This window comes from Notamacropus eugenii, chromosome 1 (genome assembly GCF_028372415.1).
Source record: "Notamacropus eugenii isolate mMacEug1 chromosome 1, mMacEug1.pri_v2, whole genome shotgun sequence".
Classification (NCBI taxonomy): domain Eukaryota; kingdom Metazoa; phylum Chordata; class Mammalia; order Diprotodontia; family Macropodidae; genus Notamacropus; species Notamacropus eugenii.
The window spans coordinates 244,543,818-244,556,534 of record NC_092872.1 but is presented as its reverse complement, the minus strand read 5'-3'; the positions used below and the strand labels follow the sequence as shown (position 1 = coordinate 244,556,534).

The window sequence follows — 12,717 nt, the reverse complement described above, 5'->3', positions numbered from 1 at the left end:
CTACTCTTTAAGGAATTCTTCTTTTCAGTGAATTTGTTCTTCCTCTCTTATTTGATTTTTTAAATCCTTTGTAAATTCTTTCAGGAATTCTTTTTGACCCCGAGACCAACTGTCATTTTTCTTTGAGACTTTGGATGTAGCAGTTTTGAATTTGTTGTCTTCTTCTGAGTGTGTTTTGATCTTCGCTCTCACTGTAGTAACTTTCTAGGATCAGGTTTTTTTTCTACTGTTTCCTCATTTTCCAGCCTACTTTTTGATTTACAGCTGTGCGTTAAAGTTGGGATCTGCTTCAAGAATGGAGGGGCCGCTATCTCAAACTTCAGGTTTTTCGGGCAGCTGTTTTTAGAGCTAGTTCTGGGGTTCTGTAAGTTTTCATTTCTTCCAAGGTGGCATGATCTGAGGAGAGCTGTGTCCACTGCTCTTCTGGCCTGTGCTCTGCTCTGTGAGCAGTCACAAGAATTCTTTTTGAGCAGAGTCCCTGCGACCCTGTGTGGCAAGCTCACATATGCTAGTTCTCCTCCCCCTGGGACTGCAACCCAGGACTGTGAACCAGGCATGCTAGGAGTTGTTACTGTTGTTGTTTCAGGAATCTAAAACTCTTAACTAGACTTTGTACTCTTGTTCAGTCTTAGTTATGAATAATTTTTTTTTGTTCTTGAACCCTATAAATTGCACATGTCAGTTGGTTTGGGCAGAAAGATTTTCAAAAGCCAGATGGATCTCTGTGTCTTTATGCTTAGAATAATAAATTTGTCTTTGACAAGTTTATGTATAAGACTAAAATCCTGAGTATGTCTTCCAAATGCTGGGTACAGTTTTAAAGCTGAAGAATATGCATTTCTTCCCTTCAAAGACGTCAGCCTCTTATTTGATTTTTTGGGGGGGGGAGGGACCAAGTTTACAACTTAGAACACAGGTGCTTGTCATCATCTCCAAGCCAGAGGACTAGTTTGACTCAGATTCCTACAGGAGTTGTGCTTTTTCATCTTAGGTTCTGCTAATTAATCCTCATTCCAGGGTCATCTTTTAGTTCAGTTTTCACTAGTAGCATTGCTTTCTTAGAGAGAAAATGACCCGTTCACTTTGTGTTTGTCACTTAGAGAATCTGCACTGTTTGTTTCTCACCAGTGATCCCAATTGACAACATTTAATCTGTCTGGTAAATATAAGCAAACACATTTAAAATCCTGGACTGAATAGCAGCTACCGTTTGTGGTTTCAGATTGAGACTTCACTGAGCAAATACTCTGTGCAGGATACTGTGATGCTCTGTCTGTTTGCCAGCTGTGAAAGTATAGCTGATCTTGTTGTTCTCTTGTATACAGGAGATCTGCCATAACTTAGGAGTCTGCTACATGTACCTGAAGCATTTCAACAAGGTAATTTGCACAAACAGGTTTTTCTCTGGGCAGGGAATTTCATTGAGAATGATTCACCATACTTTAGTCTCATTGCAAAGTTGTTTCATGTGACGTGGAGAAATAGATCATTCAGTTTCTAGGACTTAAAATGTTTAGGTCTTATTGCTTAGAAATAGAATAGTAAATATTAGTTTATAAGTTTCTCCCACATTTTCTGCCTTTTACTTTTGTAATTACCTTGTAGTTTTTGGTAATTTTTTTAAAAAGAAAAGGCAGATTTGGGGGCTCCTGGGAGGCAGTAGTAATCTGAAATATGGCTTTCCCTATTCTGTGCTCTCTTCCCTACTCCTCTAATTGAGAGGTTTGCAACATTCTAGTAAAGCTCTTCTATTGAAAATAGACCCTTCAAGTGAATATCTATAAGGGCTATAACCATTTCACAGCTCACCATGGGTTCTGACATCATTTGGTTCAAACATTGTATGGTAGTTTGATTCCCAGCTTTAAGTAGATCTGATGTCTGAGAGTTTGCATAGGTTTTTCGGTCTTCATATTTAATTTCCAAGAGAAGAATTTGTATTTTAGTGTATATTCAGTCAATAAAGATCAGTTTAAAACAACTGTTAGAGGTATCCTAGGTTACTCAACCAAAGAGAACAGAGTTGTCCTGATGTATGGAGTGGGTTGACCAATTCAACTGGTGAATGAAAAGCACCAGATGATGAACAGCCACTGGAAGGACAGGTGGGGGACATGGGGTACATGTAGAGCAGCACAGGGACATAAAATAAGTGATGAAAACTTGGATGACTTCAGGCATGTGTGGGTATCCTCCTAGTAAATGTTAAGGGATGAATAATTCCTTTCTGTCTTCTCCTCATTTAATATGATTCTCTCTTTAACGTACTAGTATTGAAAGAACTCTAAATTCTCATTCCTTTCCCATTGAATCATATTGGTGAAGAAATCATGGCAGAAGCGAGAGTCATTGTGAGAACCTTCATTATTTCGTTTCTTATAGGAAGTCAAATCAGACAAGGTGTAGGTAGTCCAGGGAAAATCTACTGGCTTTATATGGGGAAGTCTAACACAGATGCTTCCACTTATGTTCTGTATGTTAATTGGTACATGCTGGATCTCAGGGGGCACTTCTGAGCAATCTCTTTCTGAAACATGTAGATTTGTTACAGATGTAAGGGGAGGTGCGAATGAGCTCTGGAGCCTCAAGGCAGGGCACAGGGCCAGGGGAGTCCCCTCGAGCACCACACCCTTGGGTGATGACTAAGGTGATACCGCATGTGGCTGACCAGCCTTCGTGCCACGTTGCACATCAGCTGACTGGTGACGCAGTACAAGGTGGGCACTCTCTGAACTGCCAGCAAAGGCGTACATGGGAGTATGTTGTGGCTCCTTAGGTATGTCCATGGGTAAATGCTCACTCAAGTTATTGTGGTATCAGTATCATTAATAATAATAGAAACATAGCCCTCAACTAAGTGGGCCAGAGTTGTCCATTTGCCTTTTCTTTGTATGGCACTGACCTGCTGTTATTTTTTTTTTTTTTACCATATAGGCAAAAGACCACTTGCACAGTGCCCTGCAGCTCAACAGACATGACCTGACTTACATAATGTTGGGAAAAATCCATCTGCTGGAGGGGGAGCTAGAGAAGGCCATTGACATTTATAAGAAGGCAGTGGAGTAAGTAGATCACTTTTTTCTAGTGGTGGAAGGAAACACCACAGGACTGAGTCAGTACTGTAGATCTGAATGAAAGCACACTGACTGACTTTTATGGTTGTTGGTTATTTTTTTAATTATTTAATTAATTTATTTGTTTTCAGTTTTCTACAATCACTTCCATAAGTCTTAAACTTTCTATCCCTTTTTCTCTCCTCCCTTCCCAAGATGGCATGCAATCTTATATGAGTTCTACACATACATTATTATTAAACACATTTTCACATTAGTCATGTTGCATAGAAGAATTAAAACAATGGGAGAAACCATGAGAAAAACCAAACTAAAACATAACACGAGAAAATTGTCTGCTTCGTTCTGCATTCTGATTCCATAGTTCTTTCTCTGTATGTGGATGGCATTTTGCCTCAAGAGTCTTTTGGGAATGTTTTAGGTCTTTGCATTGCTGTGAAGGGCTAAGTCTATCAGAAACAGTCCTCTCACACTGTGACTGATACTGTGTATAATGTTCTCCTGGTTCTGCTCATTTCACTCAGCATCAGTTCATACAGGTCTTTCCAGGTTTTTCTGAAGTCCTCCTGTTCATCATTTCTTATAGCACCATAGTATTTCATTACATTCATAAACCACAACTTGTCCAGCCATTCCCCAATTGATGGGCATCCCCTCCATTTCCAGTTCTTGGCCACCACAAAAAGAGTTGCTATAAATATTTTTGTACACATGAGACCTTTTCCCATTTTTATGATTTCTTTGGGATACAGTCCTAGAAGCCGTATTGCTGAGTCAAAGGGTATGAACATTTTTGTAGCCCTTTGGGCATAGTTCTAAATTGCTCTCCAGAATGCTTGGATCAGCTCACAGCTCCATAAGGTTGACCATAAGGTCCTGATTATTGGGACAGTTCCTGTATTGTGTCTTTAACAGTTGGTCCCATTAAGCTCCTGAATTTCTTCATCCCTGTTTTATTGCTGACATTGAAAAAGTTGATATTCAGGCTTTCAGGTGAGGTGGGGTGTGAAAGGAGTATCTATGTGCCACTTCCTTGAATGATGATTTACACCCAAAGCCCTTTCTCTCCCTGAGGAATTCTTGTGGTTCAGCCAGGGAAGCATCTCAGTGACTGAGGGACCAGCATGAGTCTTTCTTATCTGAAATAGCTTATGTCTATGTAAATGTGAGGGGCACAAACACAAAGCTGGAAACAGATACCCTTTAGATGACCAGAGTTGTAGGAGGGAATGCACAGGTCCTAAGACATGGGGATTAGTGCTTTCTGGAATAGGCCTTCCACCAGGCTTAACGTTGAATGGACCCTGAATTAGCCACAGACAGTCTAATTCTATGTGGGGAGGGAAGCCTCCTGTTTATGTGACACTTAGGTGTTATCTGAACCAAAAGCCCTGATGGTTGGTGACTGTGGGCAAATCTTCTTTCTTGTGGAATTGACTTCCCTCTGGTGTCCTTTGATGTCCTTGTGAGGTATCAGACTCTGATGGGTTTCTGCACACATCAGTTTTCAGGGTATTTCTTTTTGGAGGGACAGCCATCCCAGTACATCCCAGTGCTTTATGAGCTTCATCAGAGAGCAGCAAGTCTGCTCTGCGTTTGTGTTTCTGTTTCACTACATTTTGTAGGAGTGATTTTCTGAATTATTCTGGGATTTCTACTTTGTGTCCTACACTGTCTCATCTCTTACCTCACCTTTATTCTCATCAAGGGAGTGTTTTATTGCTTTGTTATTTACAGTTCTGGCCCATCTGCAGCCACTTTAGTAGAAAGGCAGAATAATATTTAATGATATTCAGCAATGGCTGCCCAAAATGGCTGTCAAAAACCCTTCAGTTTTACCAAACAACTTGGGTATTTTTTTCTATGACCTTGGTGAAGTTCTTGTGGGTAAGTAGCTTGGACCGATACAGCTCCTTTTGGATTATTACCAACACCTTTAAGGTACTGATATTCAGCAACTTAATTCAATCAGCATTAATTAAGAGCTGCTATATTCCAGAGACTGTGTTAGTCACTGAGGATGAAAAGGCATAAACTCAAAGAGTTTATGTTCTATTGGGCATGTATAAGGAGTACACAGAGAAGTAAATGGGACATCATTTGGGGCCCTGACCCCTGGGGGCATCAATTAGGGAATTAGGGGTTCTCAGAGGCAGGGGTGAGGAGGGAGAGCAGTGCAGGCATTTGAGGAGAAAGCACTGCCAAGCCTCAGACTGGAGATGGACTGTCACGCTGAGGAGCAGCATGTTGAGGTACAAAGGGAAGCATATGATATCAGTTTAGAAAGATCAGTGGGAGCCAGAAGAGGAGTTTGTGTTTTATCCCCAGAGGCAGAAGGGAATCGAACAGGGGATGATATGTTAGGCCTGCTCTTGGCAGTTATGTGGAGGGAGGATTGGAGAGGGGAGGGAGAAGAGGAAGAGGCCTCCACCAGGTGGATGGAGATGGAAGTGCCTGTTAGAGGCCTAGAGAGAGGATGAAGAAGACAGCTAGTGATTGGGGGGGAGGGCAAGCAGAGGTTGTGAGCCAGGTGCCTGGCAATCTGGGGCTATGCCCCTGACAGAAATAGGGGAGAGGGAATGAGGAGGCCCATTTAGATGTGTTGTGTTTGAAATGTCAGGTGTATATGGTCAGCAGGTGAGGTGGATCTGGAGCTCAGGAAGGAGGTGACAACCATCCATGTGGGTATGGGCATTACCTGCATAGAGGGGATCACAGAGCTAGAGTGGAGAGAAAAGCGGGCCCAAGATAGAATCCTGGGGTTGGTTTACCTGTGGATAGAGGGGTGTGGATCATGATGCTTTGGGGCTAATTGATTAGAATTCATATTACAAGCCTCACTGGTCTTATGTTACAGGTTCTCACCGGAAAATACAGAACTTCTTACAACCTTAGGACTACTCTATTTACAGGTAATGCCAGCTCTCCTTACTTGAGCTGATTGTGAAGATGAACCAGTAGTTAGATCCAGAGGCACTTCCTTGAAGTCATTTGATGTGAACTTGACACTTTTCACTGAAGGCCACATCAAAAGGCCTTTTATGAGGATTCTCTTCTGTGTCTCCTAATTTTTTGCATCTGTGTCAGAACAGGAGTTCTGTTTGGGGCCCAGTTGTATTTCTTAGACAGCTTGGGAGAACCCAGTGAGGATAAATAACTGTGCTGAGTGAAAAAGTTCAGATTTTTTTTATGAAGACAAGGGGTGATGGTCACCAGGAAGCCAGAGCTCCTGGGGCTGGAGCCCTTTCATCAGAAGACCTCAATGCAAAGGGCACAGGGGCTGAAGCTTTGAGGAATTGTACGCAAAATTAAATTGGCAGGAAAGTCTTCCCTTTTGCTTCCCCAAGCTTCCTTCCTCTCGGGGCAGAGTTCAGGGTGGCTCTCAGAGGAGGGGGTCTGGGTCAGGCTTTCAGCTCCGCATTCCAATGGCTCAGTGCAGTACAGCTGCCTACCCTAAGGGACATAGTCTTTGACATAGTCATAGCCTTTGCATCTTGGTTTTTTTTTCCCCCTTTTCATTGAACTGAGAAGGAAGAAGTCACCTAAACACTGTGTTCCAACAAAGGACTGGGGATTCTGTGGGTGGTCTTTGCTCTGGCAGCTGAGGGTGGAAGGAGCCGTGTGCTACCATGGTCCACTACAATGGTTGCTTTGGGCCAGGTAGCAGCATGGGCGAGGGTGACCTGGTGACAGTGATTTCTTTCTTTTCTTTTTCTTTTAAACCTGATATGCTTCATTTTGACATGGTACAGATGTCCCAACAAACCTAACACAAAGGACATCCCCTGAACATAATGAAGCACTCCCATAGGATACTCCAGACCCCTTCACTTGTTTCACCTCTGACCACTCCGTGGAAAGGATCTGTTTGAACTCTGATCTTTGGTACAACAATACAAGTATCTATTTGATTTTCATCATGGTCATTGTGTGTATTTGCGGCTCTTTTTTTCTTCACTGTTTCATTTTAATCAGATCTCAGCTTCCTCCGAATTCCTAATTTTCTTCCTATCTTGCAGCATAACAATATTCCATTACATTGACATAGCCCAGTTTATTCAGCTCTTCTTCTCCAGGGAGACATGCCAGTCTGTGCCAATGACATCACAGATCCATATCTCCTTCTGTGCATGTTATAGGAAAAAGCTATAAAAACCTAGGAACTACTGACTCCCATCTTAGGATAGACCTGGCTTCATCCATGGGAAACCTCTTGTTAGTCCCAAGATGTGACTAGAGGTCAGAGGACTCAGGTTGTTATGTCCTTGGTCCTAAATGTACCCATAGCTTTCTCTGTCTCTGATGTTATTCTCTTGTTTTCCTTACCTCTTCCCTCCAAGCTTGGCATTTACCAGAAGGCATTTGAACATCTTGGAAATGCGCTGACTTTTGACCCTACCAACTACAAGGTATCAAAGGATATAGCACCCTGGGAATGTTATTGCCTTGCATACAGAACAATTTCTGGTACCAATCAGAGCAGATCCTGCCCAGGCAGGGTCCTGGAGCTTGGGGAGGGGGAGGGCATGGGATGAGAGTTACGAGGTAAGAGAATGGATGGGTGGGCGACACAGATGGGATGTCCAGAGTCAGATGGCTCCACAAGGCTGTGAGATCCATGTGGGGATGGACCTTAGGCTCCCAGTCTTTATAGTCTAATGGGATGGAGAACTGGCATGTCTCATTGTATGAGGAGGAATGTGTTCCTGGTTGCCATTATGTCTTGGTGTTTCTTTAATCAAATAACAAGTATTTACTAAGTGCCTACTGCGTGCCAGGCACTGTGCTAAAGTAAGCTATGGGTAAATACATATACGATATGCAAAGCCCCCCCTTAAAGATTTTACCTTGATGGGTCTGGGCCTCCTGGGAATAATACTCCAGTGGGATTGCTCCTGATCACAAGATGCATTGACCAGAGCTGACGAAAGCTAGGATTTTTCTGAGGAAGGGAGATGGGGAGATGCCTACTTCTTGGTTTCAGTGTCTTTAATGCAACCCTTGTGGGTATTTGGAGAACAGAAAGAGGCTTGAGGTTTGGAAATTGGCCGTGTAGCACCCATTCACACTGATGACGTGTGGAAGAGTCAGCATCTCCCTCTAGGCTCTTGGCTGGAGGGAGGATTGACCCAAGCAGTAACAGATTTTCCTTGTGGACTTTCAGGCCATCTTAGCCGCAGGCAGCATGATGCAGACCCACGGCGACTTTGATGTGGCTCTCACCAAATACAGAGTCGTGGCATATTCTGTGCCTGAAAGTCCCCCGTTGTGGAACAACATTGGAATGTGCTTCTTTGGCAAGAAGAAGTATGTGGCAGTGAGTGTCTCCCTTTGCTTTCTCTTATGTGGCGCCAAAGGAAGGTCAGTGTTGGTGGCCAGAAGCTGTCCTGGGAACTTGGGCTTTACTAGCTAGAGTTCTTCCTTTCTTTCTCTCTCTTTACTTCCCTCCTTTCCTTCCTTCCTTCCTTTCTCCCAGTTCACTCTGAAGCCCACAGATTGGACCACAATAGGTCCCTGCCTATTCTCCACTTCATGGCTGTTTTTTGGGCATCTTAGAGTGCATATCAATGGTAACTGTTTCTCTTTGGAACAGAAATTCTGAGGGTTTTTCCCTCCCAGCTTGATTTTTTTTTTTCTAATTCAAGGGGCCATCCCTTGACTACTTCTTAAAGAGGCCTATTCACTAAAGGGACATCACCTCACTCTAAGTGAGTACCTGAAAATGCCTTAGCCTAAAAGGTCCAGGGTCTCCCATCACATCCTGCGCCATCTCCAGTTATCCTGAGGAATATTAGGTCTCTGGATCCAAATGGGTCAGGAAGAGAAGTGAGGCTGGTGACCTTGCACAGCCCTCCCTCACTCAAAACAAAGTCACGTGCAAGTCATGTCATCATTTCTCTGATGTCATGGTTTTCTTCAAAAACAAAGGACAAACACAACAGCCTTGGGTCTTCAGTAGCTCCTCACCTTCCCATCATACTTCTCTTCCCTGAAGGCTATCAGCTGCTTGAAAAGAGCCAACTACTTGGCCCCATTTGACTGGAAGATCCTGTACAATTTGGGCCTTGTCCACCTGACCATGCAACAGTATGCTTCTGCCTTCCACTTCCTCAGTGCTGCTATCAACTTCCAGCCCAAGATGGGGGAGCTTTACATGCTCTTGGCAAGTATGTGATGCCCTCTTAACCCCAAGGTGGAGTCAAGGGAGCACTGACTAGCAGGAAGGAACACCTCCAATCCCATCCCCTTGGGCTCTGCCCCATTCCCACTGCCAAGTTTGTCAGAAAATGAGGGAGGAAGAGCGGCCATTTGGGAGGGGGTCGATATGTCTGCTCAGGCAGGCCCCTTTGGAAGAAGGACATTTCATGCAAGGGCCGTTTAAAGTCAGGGGGTTCTGCTTCTGGGCTGTCATTAACAGCAGCAACATGAAATTCCAGCTTTCAGAGGCATGGGGTGGGCAAGGAATCCTAGCCTTGGAGTCCCAAAGCCCTGGGTTCAAGGAACCCAGCTCTCTAGAAGAAGGCTTGGTTGCTGTTTGAAGGGCCAACATGGGAAAAAGGGGTTAAGCTAAGTTTGTTTTGTTCAGCACCTGAGCTCAGACTAGAACTAATGGGTAGAAATGTTATGGAAGCAGATTTCAGTTTAATATGAAGAGAAACTTGATGAAAATTAGAGAAATTCATAAGTTGAAGGCCTGTCTTTATAGGTGGTAAGGTCTCCATCATTGGGAATGTTATAGAAGAGGTTCTTGATCAGGTGTTGGTTGGACTAGATGACCTCAAGTCTCCTCCAAAAGTCCTTAGATTTAAGTCTAGGGCTCTGAGCTCAGTATTGGCACTCATTAGCTGTCCATCTGTGAAAAAGTCACTTATCATCTCAAGACATTAGTTAACCTGTCTGTAAAGTGGAGATAATAAGACTTGAAGGTAGAATGAGTCAGAAGACCTGGGTTCAAATTCTGCTTTCATTGGCCTCCCTCTTCTATACAGTCTAGCGATTGGCCTTGGCAGTGATTGAGGTGAGTTCTCAGCCTGTGACCCCCTGCATGAGGCTGCAGTCAGGACAAATGCATAGGAGGATCCAGGAACCCGGGCTGTTAGCAGATCTTGTTCAAACCCCAAGGTTCCCTTGATGGTTGCAGTCACTTCTTTCTTTTCTGTGTTACAGTTGCTCTGACCAATCTGGAAGATATCGAGAATGCCAATCGAGCCTATGCGGAAGCAGTTGCCCTTGATCAGTGAGTTGGGGGATTGTTGGTCTGCCGCCTGCTCTCCCCTTCTTTCAGTCTGTGGTGAGGACATTCCATTCCCTGGGGCAGATCTGTGGTGCTATCCAACCTGCCTCTTGACCTCTCCCACTTTTTCCCCTTGAACAAGTGAAGGACCCCCTGTCCCCAGGAAGAGCAGAAGTAGGAACCTGCCCTTAGCACAGCAGAAATTCATAACAGGACTCATTCTTGGGACGTTTCCAATGATATCCTTAGCCATATGGTGACCAAAAGACCTTGGACCATCAGAGCTAGCAGTGGCCCTGGCCCCTGGAGTCCTTGGACCAAGCCCTGGCAACAGGGGGGCAATGCAGCCTGTCAGCCCTGCTTTGAGTGCTAAGAGGTGCGGAGGGAAGGGGATTCTGAGAAATCCTTTCTTCCTATTAGGTTTCCTGCTAGGAGTCTTAGAGCAGTGGGGGAGAGGAAGCTTTCTGTTGTGGGCAGAACTCAGGAACGGTGGCACCAGTGACCCACATTGTCCTTCAGGGAGGGGCATGGGGATGCTGCAGGACACTTGGATGACTGCTTCTTTGACCTCCTTCTGTTGGGAAAATACCCCATGCAGAGTTGTGAATTTTTCTTGTGTAACACTAAGAGATCTCAAGTAGTCTTTTCTTGCAACGTCACAGTGCACCCATTTTGTGTCTGCCAACCCCAGGTCTAATCCTCTAGTCAATCTGAATTATGCTGTGCTGCTGTACAATCAGGGAGAGAAGAGAAAGGCTCTGGCCCAGTACCAGGAGATGGAGAAAAAAGTCACCCTGTTAAAGGGGAGCAGCTCTTTGGATTTTGACCCTGAGGTATGTCTGACTATCCCCAGAGGAAACAGGCAGGCCCCAAGTAAAGAGAGCCAAGTAGGTTTTGTCTGACCAAGTATGTCTTTAACCCAAACTAGGCCTGCTCAGTAGTCCTGTTTGCAAGTTCTGTGTATGCTGAGGTTCTAACATTGCTGGCACTGTCAAGGACATAATTTAAAAAAAAATTTTTTTTATTACCTTTTGTCTTTATAGCTTTACCCAGAATTCTCAAAGCATCCCATTACTTTCCCCCATTTCCTATTTTAAAAAAAGAAGAAAAAAACAATTTAACAAAACTAATCAATACATTCAAAAAACTGGACATTCCATGTAGACCAGTGTTCCCTACCCATAGTCCCTTTCTGCAAAGAAGGGAGTGAAGTTGAAGCCCATAATTTTCATTCATTTTATGGATATGCTTAAGTTGGAAACAGAATTCATTTTGTTTCCCCTAGAATCCATCCTCCCCCAAGTCTCCCTGGATCACACCCTCAGTGTCACACCACACATCTGCCACCATCCTTTCCTGTTATACAGACCTCCACAATATTCAGCCAGTACCTGCCCTTTGCTCCTGAGGCCTCCAGCTTGGTTCATGGTCTCCATTCCATTTACCTAGAGACATTCTCTGGTCTCCCAGGCTTATGAAATTCACCTTTAACCCTCAGCCCATCCAGGTATCATCACTTTAACCACTTTTTTTGGACAGACTTCAAGTAGTCTAAACTCTCAAGCCTTCTGTTCCTTCACCATGTACTCATTCAACCCCTTGCAATATGATTTCTGTCCCCACTACTAGCACTCACAGAGGTCACCACCAGCCCTTTTGTTGATGAAACCTTAGTCCTCATCCTTCTTGGTCTCTTGGTGGTTTGGTCACACCCTCGATCTGGAGACTCTCTTCCTTTGGCTTTTTCTGGTCCTTTCCTTTTTTAGTCCATCATTTTCCCACTCCTGATTCTGTAATGTTGGTGTTCCCTAAAGTCCTCTCCATGGGTCTCTTTTTTTTCCTCTGCATTTTGTTCTATAGCAGTTTCTTTCCCTTCCATGTTAACTACTCCCTCTATGCAGATTACCATTCAATTAATGTGTCATGCTGTCTCCTCTTGGAGCTCTAAGTATCCACTTCCTACTGTCTATAATTTACCCACTCATACATTCCAGCTGCATTTGAAATTGAACATGTCTAAAACCTCTCACCCTTCTATTAGTGGCACCATCATGCCTTCCACACACCACCCCATTGTCAAAACTTTGGCTGTTGCTACTTTTTCTTTCTCCTTAACCCCCCTGAAGTTTGTCTTCTTTAAAACTTCATGAACCTGCCTTTCTCTGTTTCCCCAATATTATCGCCCTATTGTAGTCCTTGTTTCACGTGCTTTCATAGCTTTGTGACTAATCTTCCTCTTTCCATCCCCTTCCTTCCTACCCAGCCCCCTGGCCTCTTCATCCTTCCCCATCACTGCTATGGAAAGCTTCCTGACTTATGGAGCTTACTGGGTCACTTCTATGTTCCAGAGCCTTTCCAGATCTCTATTCAAATTCCTTAGCCTGGCTCCTGTCTGGGCATATACTAAGT

General features: G+C 44.1%; 1 protein-coding gene across 2 annotated transcripts in view; it reads left to right on the top strand.

Annotated features, from left to right (window-relative positions):
* The window catches only part of BBS4 (Bardet-Biedl syndrome 4), a 74,234-nt gene that overhangs the window by 59,449 nt on the left and 2,068 nt on the right, over window positions 1-12,717 (top strand). For both annotated transcript variants that reach the window (XM_072628422.1, XM_072628421.1), the window contains 8 exons: window positions 1,326-1,379; window positions 2,935-3,062; window positions 5,932-5,986; window positions 7,415-7,483; window positions 8,239-8,391; window positions 9,070-9,241; window positions 10,242-10,311; window positions 11,000-11,141. In XM_072628422.1, coding sequence (XP_072484523.1) covers window positions 1,326-1,379; window positions 2,935-3,062; window positions 5,932-5,986; window positions 7,415-7,483; window positions 8,239-8,391; window positions 9,070-9,241; window positions 10,242-10,311; window positions 11,000-11,141 — 843 coding nt within the window. The remainder of the gene's footprint in view (window positions 1-1,325; window positions 1,380-2,934; window positions 3,063-5,931; window positions 5,987-7,414; window positions 7,484-8,238; window positions 8,392-9,069; window positions 9,242-10,241; window positions 10,312-10,999; window positions 11,142-12,717) is intronic.